General features: G+C 50.0%; 6 protein-coding genes across 6 annotated transcripts; 4 read left to right on the top strand and 2 right to left on the bottom strand.

Annotated features, from left to right (window-relative positions):
• Window positions 1–2,762: 2,762 nt before the first annotated feature.
• Window positions 2,763–6,821, top strand: FOBCDRAFT_173193 (uncharacterized protein). The gene is made up of 3 exons (XM_031181325.3): window positions 2,763–3,326; window positions 3,428–3,621; window positions 3,701–6,821. The coding sequence occupies exons 1-3, from the start codon at window positions 3,070–3,072 to the stop codon at window positions 6,652–6,654; spliced, it is 3,405 nt and encodes a 1,134-aa protein (XP_031042093.3). The 5' UTR covers window positions 2,763–3,069; the 3' UTR covers window positions 6,655–6,821.
• A 113-nt stretch (window positions 6,822–6,934) lies between these two features.
• FOBCDRAFT_210885 (Vps53-like protein) lies at window positions 6,935–9,730 on the top strand. The gene is made up of 3 exons (XM_059609315.1): window positions 6,935–7,094; window positions 7,159–8,951; window positions 9,010–9,730. Exons 1-3 carry the CDS (start codon window positions 7,055–7,057, stop codon window positions 9,655–9,657), a joined length of 2,481 nt encoding a protein of 826 aa, XP_059466567.1. The 5' UTR covers window positions 6,935–7,054; the 3' UTR covers window positions 9,658–9,730.
• A 574-nt stretch (window positions 9,731–10,304) lies between these two features.
• FOBCDRAFT_2392 (uncharacterized protein) lies at window positions 10,305–11,761 on the top strand. The gene is made up of 4 exons (XM_059610240.1): window positions 10,305–10,444; window positions 10,544–10,606; window positions 10,659–10,777; window positions 10,830–11,761. Exons 1-4 carry the CDS (start codon window positions 10,426–10,428, stop codon window positions 11,619–11,621), a joined length of 993 nt encoding a protein of 330 aa, XP_059466566.1. The 5' UTR covers window positions 10,305–10,425; the 3' UTR covers window positions 11,622–11,761.
• A 158-nt stretch (window positions 11,762–11,919) lies between these two features.
• Window positions 11,920–13,480, bottom strand: FOBCDRAFT_194700 (nucleotide-diphospho-sugar transferase; the record flags this gene model as incomplete). The annotated part of the gene is made up of 2 exons (XM_031181320.2): window positions 11,920–11,988; window positions 12,041–13,480. The coding sequence occupies 2 exons, from the start codon at window positions 13,478–13,480 to the stop codon at window positions 11,920–11,922; spliced, it is 1,509 nt and encodes a 502-aa protein (XP_031042088.1).
• A 1,013-nt stretch (window positions 13,481–14,493) lies between these two features.
• FOBCDRAFT_210880 (uracil-DNA glycosylase-like protein) lies at window positions 14,494–15,926 on the top strand. Its single transcript, XM_031181319.3, has one exon. The coding sequence runs from the start codon at window positions 14,938–14,940 to the stop codon at window positions 15,895–15,897; it is 960 nt and encodes a 319-aa protein (XP_031042087.2). The 5' UTR covers window positions 14,494–14,937; the 3' UTR covers window positions 15,898–15,926.
• FOBCDRAFT_173183 (actin family) lies at window positions 15,927–17,739 on the bottom strand. The gene is made up of 2 exons (XM_031181318.3): window positions 17,539–17,739; window positions 15,927–17,468 (listed from the first exon to the last, which is right to left on the bottom strand). Exons 1-2 carry the CDS (start codon window positions 17,591–17,593, stop codon window positions 16,105–16,107), a joined length of 1,419 nt encoding a protein of 472 aa, XP_031042086.2. The 5' UTR covers window positions 17,594–17,739; the 3' UTR covers window positions 15,927–16,104.
• Window positions 17,740–17,802: the final 63 nt, after the last annotated feature.

Genomic DNA, 17,802 nt, shown 5'->3' with positions numbered 1-17,802 from the left:
TTTTTTCTGACCCCAGTCGCTGAGTCGATTAGATCAGGTGAAGACGTCACCAGAATTGGAGAAGTGCTTTTTACTTGGAATTTCGAAATTCGAGACAACAACAAACTGAAGTTATTCGGATTGAGACATCACAGAAACGAATGTGTAGTAATTTCATCATAATTTGGAGGCGTCTTACTCCCGTGCCACGGCACACCTCATAGAAGCATAGAAACCGCCTGCAGTCAGCTAAGAATGACGAAGTCACTGTAACAGAAATGCCATGAGGGGCGTCTCAACATGACACGGCCGTAGTACCAGGTACAAAGGCGCTACCCACAGCTCGCAGGGGTCTAGACGTCCGCCAGAATCATGATGGATGATGGATGCCCCAGCAGAATCTATCACATGAACGGCTCAGGCGGACTAAGTTGCCGAGTTAAGACTCGAATCATTCGGTTTTCGGATACTTTTTTGTAAGAGGTTTCTATAAACCTGATTAGATGTAGTTTTCACAGCTGAATGCGTCATATTCTGTTAATTCTGGTATATACCTTCTTTCAGGTTCTGTCGTTTAACTGATACTGTTGCTGATAACTGAATAGCGCGGATAGGTTGTAAATCTGCAGGGATTTAACATGGCTTTGTTCAACGGTTGAAACATAGACACATACTCAAGTCAACCCATGTTCGAGAATATGCTGGTTACAATATCTCACCGCAGATGATAAGTCATTCAAATTCCGGCGGCTTTGCTCCGTCTGGAGGTGCTCGATTATAACCACCACTATACCTGGCGGTCGACAACACTCGTTGGTATTATTCTGTTGATATTCTAAATATTCCAGATCCGTATTCATAGTACTCCAACCCAAATTTGGAGAGGGTCTTGGTTTCTCTAAACTTTTCTGTTGTTCTTTCACTCAACTCTGTGTGTAACGGATATGTCTTCTATCCACTTACACACTGACCGCTTTGCGTGAACCGAGGCAGGTATCCAGGATTCATTAGACGTTAGATCAATATCCCAGCATATGTATTCTCTCAGACATAAATAAATAGAGCAAAAGTTTTCCTAGATATGTCCTAAATGCTGAAAACATATATTCTTTTGTCTGAGCAGCACTTACATATCAAACCACCTTTACCCACCTTACCCTGTATGTTTAGACAACCACCAAACGCCATGGCTTTGAGTGCGATATGGAAATGTAACTTGTATATGCAAATCTTGATACGATCTTGCATTCTGATAAAGATTTATGCTACCTTATCACATAGCGCCTTAAGTAAATCTGACAACTTTGCTTGGTAGTATTCAACAAGTACCTGCTACTCCAGAAGGTATTTCTTAAGCAGCAGTGGGGATTGGTCAACAAGCCGCGGTCCAAGCACATGCTGAACCACCACTGAAAAAATTCACATCGTTCTGTTATAGGTTCAGAAATCTCAGATCTTTAAGAGGTTCATGATTCGTTCCCTTGTTTCTCTCAAGCTCGATCCATTGCCAAGAGGGAAATGCTACGGTAAAAGTCGCTGTGCCGAGGTGATATTGATGTCATTGATCGATCGAGGCTCGTCTTTGCAACTCACTAGTTGCGTTTGATGGAGTAAAACATACTGTTAAGGAACAAGGCACAGCCAAAGCAAACCATCCATCCAAAGTAGACCAACTTGTCGAACAATATCAGTCCCAGATGTAGAAAATGCTAAACTCAGCGCAAACAAATTCACATGCTTGAAGAACGCTAACATCCCGAGTTCAGAGTCGATAGTATCGGTGCGCTGGCATTAGGCAGGGATTACAACTCCAGGTCGAGTAAAGCCTCGGAGAAAGGCTCATGCCTTTTGGGAGAAGACACGGGCACTAGAAAAAGCCTTGAAAGCTGAAGATGAGGCGACAACCGGCAATTGCAAAGCTCCCAAGCTGATAATGATGATGTCGGTGAAGACTTACCGTTTAACCATGAGAGAAGGGTGAGAAGGTTTTTATGCGTGTGAATCCAGTGAGAGCATCCATGATTAGAGGCAGATTATTGACCAATGGACAAACGTACTTCCTAAGCCTATAATATCGAGTCCAATGCCGCGTATATGCAGACATTGTGTACTCTTGAGGGCTAACAATGGTAAGGAACTCGCCTATCGTGCACCTGACGCCCTCATCCGCAAGGTGTAAACCGGCAGAAACCCTAAATAGGCCTTTTTCACAATGGTAAATGATGATGCCATGCAGACGAGACCCCATTATTAAGACCCGAGCCGTTGGGAAAAACTCAGCCATGTCATGTCTTCCGTGAGCGTGAATCTTCCAATCCGCCGCAAACATCACCAGTGACGTTTACAAGGGACTGTGAATTCGCTTACGCACGCTAGCTAGTAGCGCGCCATGTTCGTGAGTGCATTCCAGCAGTTTTACGTGAATAGTAATACTAAACTATGAATATAGGTCGGTAAGAATTGGTTGCAATCGATAATAGACAACTCTGTTGGAAGTTAACGTATAAACAGCGGATTCATACTATAGGTAGCATTGCTTGAAAAACTGCGACAAACTTGTGGCAAACGTTATCCAAATACAGTGTAATGAAAACAGTGATAACCGTCGTATCTTGCATGAAAGATCGCCAAGCAGGGTAACATGGCGCACATTTATCAACGCTTTAAGGACCAGGCGACACCCAAGGCACTGTGCCATTGGACGACGAAGACACTGTACCTCCGCAAGAAACAACAGGACAGCGCTGTGGCTGAGAATTTGCACGCTGCAACCATAAGTAACGAGACAACACTAACACCAGAGAGCCCAAGAGGGCCGCTGAAATCTCCACCCTTGCCCATGACCACGCTGTCTCTCTAGTTAAGGTCCAAGACCAAGACCATCCTTACCCATGCCCGCCTTTTTTTCACCCACTGTTGGCATCGGCATCTGCCTCAAGGATCCTCCCCTCTCCCACACGACACCCTGAGCTTGGATTAGGTATTGGAATCGGCACTGGACCTGGACTTGGACTTGGACTTGGACTCTTCTCGGTGGTCTGGCAGAGAAGGACAGCAACATCTTCCACCAAGATCGAGACCGCTGAGAACATGTCATGGGAGTTGCCCGTCTTGACCACTCTCATCCTCAGCGTACTTGGCTTCTGGTGGATCTATAGCCCTCGCGCCAGCTACCAGAAGGCCCTGCTCTACCTCTTGCTGTGCAGCAGTTTCACCGTCTTCTTTGATCCTCGTCGTCTGATCGAGTACCTATCCCCCGCCGCGGTCGAAGCATTACTGGATTTCCGCATCCATGTTCTTTTGATCCATCACTCCAAGATGGTCTTGACACTTGGTGCTGTCGTTTGGTGAGTCAACGTCCTCTGTCTCGCCCCTAGTCAATAATTAGAAAACAGCGATACCCCTTTGCTCGGACTGCGCTGACCATTGATTCTCTCTCTCATTACAGGCTACTGCATCGCTCGTGGCAGACGTTATGGAAACCCGTTCCTGACCTGATCAATATCCTCGGGGTCGACGTGCCTGAACCTCCCGATGTTTCCCTCGCTGGCATTCGATCCGATGCTGCTACTCTGAGCTGGACTCGCCCAACCAGTAATCGGCCGGTACAAAAATACACTATCCAAGTCAATGGCGTTCATGGTCGGTCTTACTGTCGAGATCTATCTCGGAACCTTCGGTTGGGGAAAATATCAAAAACTGACTGACACGGTCCATATAGTTGGCGAATCACCGGGAAACGAAGTCGCGATCACTGTCACAGGACTGAAGCCAGATCACTTTTACAATATCAGGGTCGTTGCTGTCGGCCCGAATAACTTCCAGGCCGGAAGTCAAGTTTTACGACTTCGAACATTCGGAAAAGATGGCAGACCTCAGCTAGGTAACTCACGTGTACCTACCAGCTTTCCTAATAACGACCACTCTCATCCGAAAAATGGCGATGAAGATGACGATTCCGACTCGCAAAAGAAGCCTCCAGTTCCGTCTGTCGAGGCGGCCCCTGTGCTTGATGGCAACAACGCGTCCACCTCTGACGTTAGCGCTACCGGTCCAAGTCAGCGACGAAATACAGTCAATCGACGACACTCCCCGTCCGTTGCCAGCATGGACCAACCTCAAATCAAGCTTCCACCTGTGGATGGCCCGGAGCTATCGCTGGACGAACTGAATCGCCGATTTGAATCTACTCGGAAGGAAGTCGACGAGACTTTGGCTCAGTATGCTAAGGAAGAGGCTGAACTACAGCAACAAGAGGAAGAGCTTAAGCATGAGAAAGATGCCAAGAGACAGGCGCTCAAAGAGAAGGAGGAGCAGACCGCTCAGCTCAAGGCCAGCGTCCGTACTACCATGGAGCAAATGCGTACAGCGGAGAAGGATCGCGCGAGAAAAGAGCAGCAGTTGAAGGACAAGGAAAATAAGAAGTCCAAGATTCGAGATACTGCTTCAAAGCTCGAGAATGAGATGGAGAGGATGAAGAAAGAGAGGGAAGGATTCGAAGCGCAGAAGAAAGAGCTGGAAGCTAAGCGGGATAAAGACGGCCAGGAACTTGACGACTCTAATGCAGAACTGCAGGAGAAATGTGCTGAGCTAGAGGCCGAGCTGAAGGAGAAGGGAAAACAGCTCCAAGACCTCAAGGCTGCTCGAGAGCAACTTCCGGGTGGCGATGATGAACAGTGGAAGGAGAATGACTTGATCGTGCGAAGAGAATGGGATGCCAGGAGAAAGGAACTGCACAATCAGCTCGTCGCCGAAACCAAGAAGCTTCATAACCTTGATCAGCAGATACGCTTTCTCAAGGAAGAGCAGCATCAGTTGGCGCTTTACTACAGCAGCCAACCAGACCCCACTGCCATGGAGTTTGAGCCTGCTGCCTCCCAAGATGCTCTCGAAAGCGGAAATATCAACTCTCTTTCCCACATCAACTTGTCACCTCCGCCCAACCAATTCGGCCCTCCCGAAGACTCATTCTCAACTGGCTTTAGTCGGGCTGGATTCAGTCAAATATTATTCATGGACCACAATGCAGCCGACAACGCCGATGATCACCAGTCAGAAGCCGACTTCAGGGCGAACGCGGGACCACTCAGCCCTACAGCCCATGCTCTTCTTCCTTCAGGTATCTTTGACGAGACATTTGAGGATGCTGAAGAGCATCTGCCTAGCCAATTCTTGCCAGACTCTGTTACTGCTGCCGAGGAAGATAACCCACAGTCACCACTGTCTTCCGATGGACGCTCTCTGAACATGTTTTCTAGTCCTCACGGCTCATCACATAACTTGCCCTTCCCCCAGTACAACGACGTGGACTCTCATTCCTTGAACATCAACTCTTCCCCTCAACAAGCACCTCTCGCTTCAAGTCACAGGCTGTCCAACCTCTTATCTAACTTTCAACGTAACAGGGGTCCGAAGCCGGCAGATGTGGAAGGACCCGCGATTGGCAGCCTCAAAGCAGGACAGAGCCAATCGTTTCCCCGAAGCACCGATGATCACGATATGCCGGGTAACAAACGCAGGATAAGCTTCTCTTGGATGAACAGGCACTCTGGAGGTGAATCTAACAGATCAAGCATGGCGCCTACGTCTAGGCCATTCTCTGCCAAGAGACTCAACCCCTTTGCCAGTAGTGCTGGAGCTCTTACAGGTGACAATGACTTGCCACACTCGCGACCCGCGTCGATCACATCCATTGATCTCCCTCGACCTTCGACGGACAGCGGCTCTATCTGGAACATTCCCGGGGATTTCTCTATGCTGGGAACGAAGGGAGTTTGGTCCCCGAACGAAGGACGCTGGTCCTCTAGGAACCCGTCTCGCCGACCTTCGCTCGGTGCAGTACCGACTGTACTTGAAACAACCCTTGCGACAGCCAATGATGAGATCCTTGACGATGACGATCTCCTCGACCCCCAAACATCACCTAGCCAGGTCGGTGTCATCGGATCTCGCCCCCCAAGCCACCGTGCATCCATGAGTCGACATCTCAACCCAGCGGCACCGACCTTCAGGACACCCTTCTTTACCCGTAGAGAGAGGGATGCAAGTCCTGATAAGGATAAGTCGAAGGGCAAGGAGAAGGAGAAACGTGGAAAGTCCAAGGAAGTTCTGACCCCGACCATTGAAGTGCCTCCAAACCTTGATGATTCACCTTCAGATTCGCGGATGTCTCGCGACACGTATTCTGTTCACACACAAAACTCGATATCAGAATCTCATGAGTCTTTGGATCTAGGCATGACAGCCTCGAATTCTACCACCGACAACAACGCCGCGAGCCACAAGGATGCTGACAGTAGTGTTGTCAAGAAATTGTTTAGGAAAGGAAGTTCTAGCAAGTTCAGTACCTTGTCTTCTAGGCTGAGTAAGGATTCCGTCCTTTTCAAGAAGGGACCTGGCAGCAGCACGTTCTCCGAGAAGAATATGTCAGCAGAGCATCGTTCCAGCATTGGCGATGCAGACGAAATCGGGGAAGATCTGTCTCAGCTTGGCCGCAGTTACGAAAGCGTGACTAGCAGCCCGTCGTTGGGTCAGGGGAGTTTCAAATCGAAGGAGGCCCCTAAAGAGGGTCGCATGGGCATGGGAACATGGCGATTCTCGATGAAAAAGAAAAGCAAGGAGCCTGCGTCAAAAGAGAAGGAGAGTATGGAAAGTGACAGGCCTGCAGATGAGTAGAGAGTGTATATTATTGTGATATACATTTATGTGTAGCAGCATTGAGGTTATGTGTAAAGCGGAGTAGCGTATTTGGCATTAGCATTTGGCAGCAGTGGATAGTAAATCATATATAGCCTGACGGTTATTCACAGCATTGGCAATCGCATCTCAACCATTATAAGTCATGGATATCCGATCATCATTATGTGATTGCTATGCTATAGAATAATAGTGTTTAAGTTGGAGGCTCAGGGGAAGTTCAGCCACAATACATCGTGGCAGCTTATCCGGGGGTGGCCCGCTTTTAGCCATCATGGCTCTTGACACGTGCAAGGAGCTTCCTCATGCTCACATCGAGTAGCAAATTCTGTTTGATGTTGGAATATTCTAGACTCTGAATGACCGAGCCTCTTTCATAATGAATGGGACCTACCCAGAGGCTTCAGCTCTTGACGCTGGTAAGTTGATGTTGAAGCTGGAGGCTACTATCCCTTTGCGACTAATCCCAACGCTTCTGGACAGTCGACTACGATGCTATAGACCACCTCAATCTTCTCTTCTCGCACCCATCCGCCATATCGTCTATAAGCGAAGTCTCCAAATCACTACAGAACCACCAAAATGCGCTTTCGAACGACATAGCCACCCTCGAGACGAACCAGGCTTATGGATCCGACTCGAGTCTCGAGCGCATGCAGTCGGCGCAAGCTGAGCTAGCACAGCTATTTCGAAAGATCGAGACGGTGCGCTCGAGGGCGATCGAGACCGAACAGAACATCACGTCGATGACGGCCGACATAAAGAGACTCGATGGAACGAAGAAGAACCTCACGCTGAGCATGACGGCCCTCAAGAGGCTGCAGATGCTGACAACGGCTTATGAGCAGCTCAGGGGCTTGGCCAAGACGCGCCAGTATAGGGAGTGCGCGGGGCTCTTGCAGGCTGTTCTGCAGCTCATGAAACACTTCAACAGCTATCGCAGTATCGAGCAGATCGCGACACTGAGCAGAGGTGTGGCCGAGCTGCAAAGAGAACTCCTTGAACAGGTCTGCGAAGACTTTGAAATGGCATTTGCTAAAGGAGAAGTCGGTGCACGAAGAGGCACACTCGTTGAAGCATGCCTAGTCATGGATGCTCTTGGAGAATCTGCCAAGGCTCGGCTCATGAATTGGTACGTCAATACAGAGCTTCGAGAATACAGACAGGTGTTCCGCGGTAACGACGAAGCTGGAAGTCTGGACAACATTGGGCGGCGATATGCCTGGTTTAAACGAATGATGAAGACTCACGATGACGAACACGCTATGATCTTTCCTCCACACTGGAGGGCTAATGAGACATTGGCGGCAGCCTTCTGTGACGGTACTCGAGATGATTTCAAGGGCATTCTGGAACGAAGCATGCGACGGACAGACGGCAACAAGATCGATGTCAACCTATTGTTGAGCTGCCTTCAAGAGACACTCGACTTTGAGCAGAGCCTTGAGAAGCGATTCGCGACTTCATCAAGAGCCAGCATCGATACGCTCAGCTCTGTTGAGGAAAAGGCGCATAGTTTCCACGGATTGATCTCAGTCGCATTCGAACCATACTTGAGTTTGTGGGTTGAGTCGCAAGATAAACAATTGGCAGCCATGATACCCAAGTACCGCAGCCAACCGCTCATACCGCCTGATGATGAGTTCTCACCACAAGCCGTTATTGCCTCGGCGATTGAGTTGTTTCACTTTTACAAACTCACGCTGTCACAATGCGCGAAGCTTTCTACGAGCGAGCGTCTTCTTGATCTAGCCAAGATACTGGCCAAGTACCTCGATGAGTATGCTCAGCAGGTCTTGCTACACATATTACAGTCCGGTGGACCTCAAGGGCCTCCCCTACAGGATGTGGTGCTTGTGTTGAATACAGCAGACTTTTGGCACATTAACACTAATCAGCTGGAGGAAAGCATTAAGAAACGCATTGATAGTGAGCTTGTTTCTAAAGTCGACTTGTCTTCACAATCGGATGCCTTTCTTGGTGTAGCGAGTGCTTCAGTTCTGGCTCTGGTTCGCGCGGTCGAGCTTGACTGTGAAGGCGTCTGGCGGGAGATGAAGAATACCAATTGGAGTACAATGGAGAGCGTTGGTGACCAGAGTTCATACGTGGGAGAGCTGGTAAAACATGCTGATGGAAAGGCCGCCGAGATATTGGCTATTATCTCGAAGCAACAATATGCCAGAGCCTTCTGTGATAATTTGGTGGAGCATTTGGCGACGGGGTACATTACTAGCATTATCCAATGCCGACCGATATCCGAAGTTGGTGCCGAGCAGGTATGCTATCTGGGTTGTTCGTTTGAGTCATGTTGTATGCTAACAAGTGGATTTGTAGATGTTACTTGACAAGTATGTTCTCACCAAAGCCCTTGAGAAGTTGCCTATGCATCATGCATCGTTCTCTGGGCATGAAACCCCCCCTTCCAGTTTTGTGCGCAGAGTTCAGCATTGCATGAACAGACTTGACCCATTGCTCAAGACACTTCAAGTTCGGCCATCACCGCCGGAAGGGTTGGTACAGGCGTATTTGATTCATATTGCGGATCGGTCAGATACAAACTTCAAGAAGATCCTCGATCTCAAGGGTGTTCGGAAAGCGGACCATGCTCATCTGATAGAGCTCTTTGGCATTCACCGCGACAGCACTCCCAACGATAAATTGGTAGCCAGCTCGCCATTGCTCACACCTCTCATGACCACCCCAAGCCTGGGTAACACAGTCCCTCTTGGAGTGATGAACCCATCAGTCGCAGCGGCTGTAAGTCCACGGTTTGAAGCGGGATCATTAGGTGAGAAGCTTCTAAGTGCGGCGAGAGATATCAGTCAGAGCAGCACGAGCACTGCAGCACAAACAGGACTCGAGAAGGCCACGATAAATGAGAACTTGCGGAACTTTGGCAAGTTCTTCAAGAGAGATATTGGATCGTTAGGAGCGAGGTTTGGAAAGCGAGACGGCAGTGTTGGTGCCGAGGAGGGACGATAGAGCGTATATTGCAGATATCTAGATTAACTAATCGTGTCATATGCTACAGATACCGAGTTACGAGCTATCTACGGTCTACTAGTGCTAATTGTTCGGAGCCTTATCCCTGGTTATCATGAGGAATCAATTAAACCTCCGTCGGCACCTCATCTTGCAAACATCCGAAATCCTTGCCACATTCGGTAATAGGCGGATTAGTCATGGCCCGTTAGATCTGAAGATTGATAAAGACAAAACAGAGGGTATTGGAAAAGTCAAATCAAGTCATCCATCACCTTCTAAGCCCGTCCTGAGCGCCTCATTGAGTGACATCTCCACTAGCCGGGCTTATAAATCCTTCTATCCAATCACATCTTCCCTCTCCATCTCCATTGTCAAAATTGATTCCATCTCCTGTCTGCATTTGCATTGCATCAATCCCCACATTCACCACGTTTCTCTACCTCTTCCAAGCTATTCTCTCAGGGTTCATCCGCCGAAACCGCTCTATTTTTTTTTTTACCGCCCCTCAACCGTACCTCAGTAGCGACTCAGTCCATACTTTGCTAGTGGCGTTTTTCGTCTTCGATCCATCCATATTAAAAGAATCGCGACAGCCCACCTTTTCTTTCTCACCTATAATCCCCCCCCTCCAACACCGCCAAACTGTTCTCCTCAACGTTTAAACGCGTTACTCTCCGTTCCAGCGCTGGTCTTTCGATTGCGGCAGCGGCGACTACTTTCCATAAAACTACGAGAAAACCGGCTGTAGATTTTGGTGTTAGAAAGATGCATAGCAAGGTTGTCAGTATGTGCTTGTCCACGCCCATGCCCATGCCCTCGTGCTTGTTGCCCCTCCATCATGAACCCCTCCTCCAAAATTTACAGGTCTGACGGGAATTATTAGTTATCGGCTCAGGGCCTGCTGCCCACACAGCTGCTGTCTACTTGGCGCGAGCTGAGTTGAAGCGTAAGTTACACTTGTCTTACAGGATCTGAAGATCCAAACTGACACCGCATAGCCGTTCTTTATGAGGGTTTCATGGCCAATGGCATTGCTGCTGGTGGTCAATTGACCACTACCACTGAGGTTGAGAACTTCCCCGGTTTCCCCAAGGGTATCATGGGCGGCGAGTTGATGGTAAGCCTTTGCTTCTTCCTCGGTAACTCTCAGTAACTAACACAACATCTAGGACAACATGCGAGCCCAGTCCGAGCGCTTCGGCACAGAAATTGTCACCGACACCGTCACCACCCTCGATCTCTCCTCCCGCCCCTTCAAGTACAGCACCGAGTTCTCCCCCGAGGAGACACACACCGCCGACTCCGTTATCATCGCCACCGGCGCCTCGGCCCGCCGTCTTAACCTCCCTGGCGAGGACAAGTACTGGCAGAACGGTGTCTCCGCCTGCGCTGTCTGCGATGGGGCCGTCCCCATCTTCCGCAACAAGCCTCTCTTCGTTATCGGCGGTGGTGATTCTGCCGCTGAGGAGGCTACTTTCCTCACCAAGTACGCCAGCCACGTTACCGTCCTCGTCCGTCGCGATGTCCTCCGTGCCAGCCGAACCATGGCCAACCGTCTCCTCAACCACCCCAAGGTCACCGTTAAGTTCAACAGCGGCGCCACTGAGATCCGAGGTGGTGAGGATGGCCTCATGAGCCACCTCGTTGTCAAGAACAACAAGACCGGACAGGAGGAGGTCCACGAGGCCAACGGTCTCTTCTACGCCATCGGTCACGACCCCGCCACTACCCTTGTAAAGGGCCAGGTTGACATGGACGAGGATGGCTACATCAAGACCGTCCCTGGTACCACATACACCAACGTCGAGGGTGTCTTTGCCGCTGGTGACGTCCAGGACAAGCGATACCGACAGGCCATTACCAGCGCCGGTACCGGATGCATGGCTGCTCTCGAGGCCGAGAAGTTCCTCGCTGACCATGAGGATGACCAGCGAGCTGACGACCGACCCAACCTCAACTAAAAAAGAAATAGACATAGACACCTAAAAATCATAAAACACATAGACTTGCGCCATTTTAGACGGGATATAGATATCTACATAAAGAGCAGGAGCAGTCGAGACTTTCAATCTAATCCACTTCACGTTTGCATGATATACAGAAAGTTCCAAACCAGAGTCATTTTGATCTTTATCATTACTTGTGATCAATGCATTTCATAAACTACACAAGATCTTCCAAACAACTTTTAGCTGCCAAACCTAGGACAACAGCATCGTTATGTCATCCTGGCTGGTAATGGTATCATTTATTTTCTTCTTACTCTCGCCATAGGAGAGTAGGGGGTGTAATCTCGGTACCCTTGAGTTTCTCCAGACCCTCACCGCCCTGAGAAATGTTAGCATCATGTGCTTCATGAATATCATGGGATTTTACTTACGTAGCTGATGAGGGGGGACACCTCAACACCGACATCGGCCTTGTCACCAACGACAATGGCACCAGCAGCCTCGACCCAGCGCTTGCCCTGGGTCATGATATCGGCCTTGCTGGTATCGGGGTCATCCTCGCCAGTGCCAGGAGCGTTCTTGAGGGGAGAGAACTCGTCCTCACGCTTGACCTCGAGCGAGGCAAACTTGTCCAGGGTCAGGAAGGGGAAGACATCAAAGACGAACTGCTCCAGCTTGATGCCATTTGGCTTCTCGGGCTTGACGGTCTCGCCACTCTGAAGATCAGCAGAGGGGATCTTCTTGCGGGCGATGTGGTGGGGGAGCTTGTGAGCCCACTGAGGAATAGAGTCGAGGAAGCTGAAAGAGTAGTAGTGGTTGACGATGTTGGCAGCACGGAATCGAAGGAGATCAGACTGCTTAGGGTCAAGCTCCTCAGCAGTGGCCTTGTCGATCTCGGAGTACTCAACAACATCGGGCTTGCCGTTCTTGGAGAGAATCAGACCGACGGACTCAGTAGCGTTACGCTTACGGACAACCTTGGTAGCAATGTCGACGTTAAGGGCGGCAGAGAAACCAATGAAGACGGGATCGGCGACCCTCACAAGGCAGTTGTCAACGCAGTAGGCGTGGATGTGCTGAATACCGCGCTTTCGCATATCATCGACAACACCGGAAACGACAAGAGCGTTGTAGAGACCACCGTTTCCATCAGGGGCAACAGCAACCTTGCCCTTTGTCTCGAGAAGGATCTTGCCATCATTGGAGATGCAGGGCAGAACACCCTGCTCGAAGATCTTGACGTTGTCCTGGCTCAGGCCAAAGTAGTTGTTCTCCTGGAAGAACTTCTCGGTAGGGCCACGGGTAGGACCACTGGTCATGACATACCAGGGAACAACAGGGCTGGAGCCAGCAGACTTCTTGGCGGCGAGCTCCTGGACCTTGACAATTCGCTCACCCTGAAGTTGGAAGAGAGATTTGTGGGAAGGCAGGCCAATGTCGTAGCAGCCCTTGGGGGCAGAGCTACCAAGACGAGTACCCTGGCCGCCAGCCATGAGGACAACAGCGACCTGACCCTTGGAGATGAGGTCAAGACCGGAGTCGTACCACTTGGAGATATCATCGGCACTGGAGTCGAGAATGCTAGCGGTAGCAGATTCGGGGAGAGGCTCGAGGCGATCGGGCTCATCGCTGGTCTTGGGAGGGTTCAAGGCGCGGTGTGTGATCTCGTTGATGTGGGCGGGGTCGAAGCCAGAAAGCTGCTGGTACAGAGTTCCTCGCTCGGCCGATGAGAGAGAGTCGTAGAAGGTGAAGACTTGCTCTTGGCCGGCCTTTGTGTACTTCTCCTTGAGCTCGTTGAGAGCCTCGGGGCTAGGCTCAGCAGGGGCATCATTGGACTTGCCAAGGTGAAGAGCTTGCTTGATGGCCTCCATTGTGATGTAAGTGTATGTGAGGTTTGGGAGAGTTGCGGTGAGAGCGATTAGAAGCTTGAAGACGAATGTCTAGAAACTTCACAGGGACGGAGTATTAAAAGGCTGGAATTGAAGAAGAAAGAAAAGAGGAATGAGCTAGGAACTACGGGTGTGGGAAGAGTTGAGATCTAAATACGAATTGCAGGAAGTCGATCTCGGAAAGACCCTTACACAGCAGCCCGCAACTTTCCTTTATTTTTCCCGTTGTCCCTGACGTCTTCGGTCTTACCTCAACTTCCCTAGCAACTAAGACGCCTCTTAGCTTACCTGGTTGCTACGCTCTTACCTTACTTGTAACACCGTTTACCTCACCGTAAGTAAGGTACAATGCTTGAAGCTCCTCCCACGCCGCCAACGCCAACCAACGCTGATGCCCCTCAGCTGCCCCGCCTACTCAAGGTCCAATTGAGGTTGGACCGCCAATTAGATTGGGGGAATCGGCGGCTGAGGGACCCCATCGATCCTACCCCATGCTTGCAAGTTGGTGCTGATGCAGCGGCTTTGCTGAGAGCGCTATAGCGCCCATGCTGTTACGCTGCCACCTCCTATTGGATTTTATGATAACTGATGCGTACGTAAGCTCAGCGACTTGTACAGTCAGAGTTTATATTCAAGATCTGGAAACTCAAAGAACAGATTAATAACGATTGTAATGGCTGATGTCGTATTTGTCGAGACTACCACGGGATCCGCGATGTTCACGAAAAGGAAAAATGATCCAGATTTTCGTCAGGGACCTGCAGGGTTCGTAATCGTCAACTTGTCTGTCTTGTCTCATAACCCCACCATGACATTGACGCCCATAGCTCAGACACGAACTGGCAGGGCTGTTTTGTGTGGCTGTGGCGGCTGATATTGGATCTCATGTGCTGAAAATAGCACTCTGGGCCAGGAGGCCAGGTCCTGGGTCACCTTGGTTACGATAAAATCCGTGCACTATTTTGCCTACCAGTAATACTTTGAAGGAGATGTAATGATGCCCAACATCCAAGGATAGCGAAGATTCATTTGGTGAGTATGAGGAAAATATGCAATGTCATCAAGGTGTTTTCATTTAAGAACATATTCATGTAGACTCTTGAGGGCGGACTTTTAGCTGGAACCAGTTATTAGACCCCTAATTTATTGTCGGACCCAAAGCTCCTGTTTCTCCCTCTAGAGACCTTTCAGATCTGGCTGCCTGTGGCGAATGAGCCAGAACAGTCTTCACGCCGTTCCACCACATTATCTTGTAGAACAGTTGCCTAAAGTTATCAAGTGATATATTCATAAATATGATGTATTGATCTCCGAGGAGTATTTAAATACATATCTGCCATTCAATCAGAATTCTTTGACCCGTCTCATTATTCCCCGGCTGGCAAAAACCGCCAGACTGTCCCATACTCCCACTTACACCAACAGACTACCTAGTCACAATGACAAGAAGTAAAGCTGCCCAAGAGGCCACTATTCAAGACCCTGTAGGTGACGATGGTGTCAAAGAGGAGCAGGGCATCTCAAGCTCGCCTCCTCAGCCAGCAACCTTCAAGGGACGTCTTCAAATGAGTGACTTCATGTTCAAATCAAACGAATCTTCAAATGGCCAGACTTCCCCTATACGAAGATCCCCGAGATTCACAACTCCTATTACTTCGACCTCAGCCTCATCCGCTTCAGCCGCCAAAACGAAGCGGACCAAAGAGCGAGATGCTGAAGACATAGAGAAAGAGATTAAACCAAAGAAAAAGAGAGCACGTCAGGCTTCTGGATACGCGCCTCCCTCAACATACGCACATCTCAATGGCCTGCCAGATGCCATCGCCTCGAATCTTCTCGTTCTCTTCATCGGTCTGAACCCTGGTATACAGACAGCACGAACAGGCCATGCATATGCTCATCCCTCCAACCTGTTTTGGAAACTCCTCTACTCAAGCGGCCTTACACCACGTCTCTGCAGTCCAACCGAAGATCGGCAACTCCCTGAACTGTACTCCATGGGATTCACCAACATTGTCGCCCGACCCAGTCGCAATGGCTCTGAGCTTAGCAAGCAGGAGATGGACGAGGGGGTTGAAATTCTTCACGAAAAGTGTCGCAAGTATCGTCCCGAGTCTGTATGCGTGGTGGGTAAGAGTATCTGGGAGAGTATTTGGCGCGTAAGACATGGCAAACCTGTTGGAAAGGCCTTCAAGTATGGCTGGCAGGACGAATCGGAGAACATGGGTGTGATCGAGGGCGAATGGGAGGGATCTAAAGTGTTTGTGTCGAGCAGCACAAGTGGTCTTGCTGCTACGTTATCGCCAGCTGAAAAAGAACGTATATGGGCAGAAATTGGAACATGGGCTCAGAAACGGAGAGCTGAGAGGGAGCTTGAGGCAAAAGAAGAGAGCAAATAAATGTTTAATAGTGTGTAGTATATAAGAGACAGACATTCACTCTTTTCGATAAACAATTCGCTACAGCAGTTGATTGCACAGCTTATTCTTACCCTAACCATCTAGAATGAACTTTTGCCTTACCAGGCCCTTCTGATTTCAGATTGTAAGTACATCTCCTCCCCAACTCCGTTACGCCAGAAGCCAAAGCACCTAGAGCCTGGCCTTTTACTTGCATCGCTTCTCAACCACATTAGGTCCATTCTCCTCATACTCCTTTCGCGAAATCCACATCTGGTGGAAAGTGCCCAAACTAGCGAGAATGCTACCGCCGATCCAGGCACCGAAGCGTCGCTCACTCGTGAGACCTGCCGCGTGAATCTTGATCTTGAGTCCAGGGTACATCGCCATCAACTCGTTGTTCAGGCGGTCGTTGAATCCGTTGATCAGACTGGTGCTACCAGTTACGACGACGTTAGCCAGGAGGTTGCCTCGAAGATCGACGTCAACTGCGTTCAAAGCAGAGCGGATGAGCTCGGGGATGGTTTGCGCCTTGGTGAGTTGCTCAGAGTCGGAGCCATGATATCCGACAGTCTCGTCAAACATGCCCTCTGTCACTCGGAATCGCTGCTCGCGCCACATCTGGTTATAACCGTCAGGCATTTCGAACACCCGGCCGGGTTGCGTCTTAACATAATCCTCATTGCCGGAAACACTGTAACGACCGGGGCCTCGCCAGACTTCTACTACTGACTCCTTGAATTCCGTCAACACACGCTCTTCCTCATATGCGCGGAATGAATCGTTGATCTGAAAGGGGAAGTGTCGTAGTCGGACTGAAGGAGGTGCCAGGGCGTCGACAGGTGTCTTGTTCTCGATCATGAAGGTGGGTGTCAGCTCGACCTTGGGCTCTGATGCTTCAAAGAGATTTCGAATCTGAGAAGAGAGCCAGATACCACCAACAGGAGATTTCTGGATAGATCGCTTCAGCACCATGCCGTCGTGAATAGCTGTGACCGAGGTGTTGGCACCGCCCACGTCAATAACTAGCGAGGTAGCCTTGCCAGCGGCGAATGCTGCCAACACCGGAGTGCGACTCAGCCAGAAGGCAGGGCATCCCCAGTTCTCCATGATGATCTCAATAGCCTTCTCACGAGCCTTGGGTGTATTCCAGGGAGCCTCTGTAATCAAGAGGGGATTTTCGCCCAAGGGCTTCTCGGCAGATTCGGCAGCCTCGGCGTCGTCCATAGCCACATCGCCCTCTCCGTCCTGGCCTTCTGCCTTGGGGTCGTCGTTTAGACCGTTCTTCGAGGGAGGTGTTTGTCGTTCGGGTTGCAAGCGCTTAACAAGCATGTTCTCCCAAATTCGAGCAGCAACATCCCAATCCTCCACCACACTATCCTTATTCATGTAGTTGCGGACTTCGAAGTCGGGGCGAGGGATGAGGCACTCATCGCCAAACAGGTCTTTAGGGTTGTCGCCGGTTGTGTGGCCGTAAAACGATGGGAGGATAGATTTGGGAACATCTTCACCAGCGAAGCCAGCTCGAGTGTAGCAGTATCCAGGATCGAGAACGAGGGCAGAAACCTCATCTATATAAACATATGTTAGTGGAGATCTTTGGCGGGCTGACGCGACATGGGGAGCTAGAGCTGCGCGTACCTCCTCCATAGATGTCAGTGGGCTGCATAGACGTGGGAAGGGGCTGTTGAGCCATGATTGATGCTTTGTGAATGATATTTGCTAGTCGGAGATAGTGGAGGTGGATTGAACGACCCGGCGCAAAGTATCGCGGAATTGGTGGAGTTGCGCCAGACCAAGTGATTGATGGATGTTCGCGTTGGAACAAATTTCAGCCTTGAGTGGTTGGTAAGGGAGCATACGCCACACATTGTCGAGGCTGCGGTGTGGCGGTCATGGCTCCAC

The sequence above is a fragment of the Fusarium oxysporum genome, chromosome I (genome assembly GCF_013085055.1).
Source record: "Fusarium oxysporum Fo47 chromosome I, complete sequence".
Lineage (NCBI taxonomy): Eukaryota > Fungi > Ascomycota > Sordariomycetes > Hypocreales > Nectriaceae > Fusarium > Fusarium oxysporum.
Note: the sequence above shows the minus strand (reverse complement) of the source record. Positions and strands in the feature narration are given on the sequence as shown.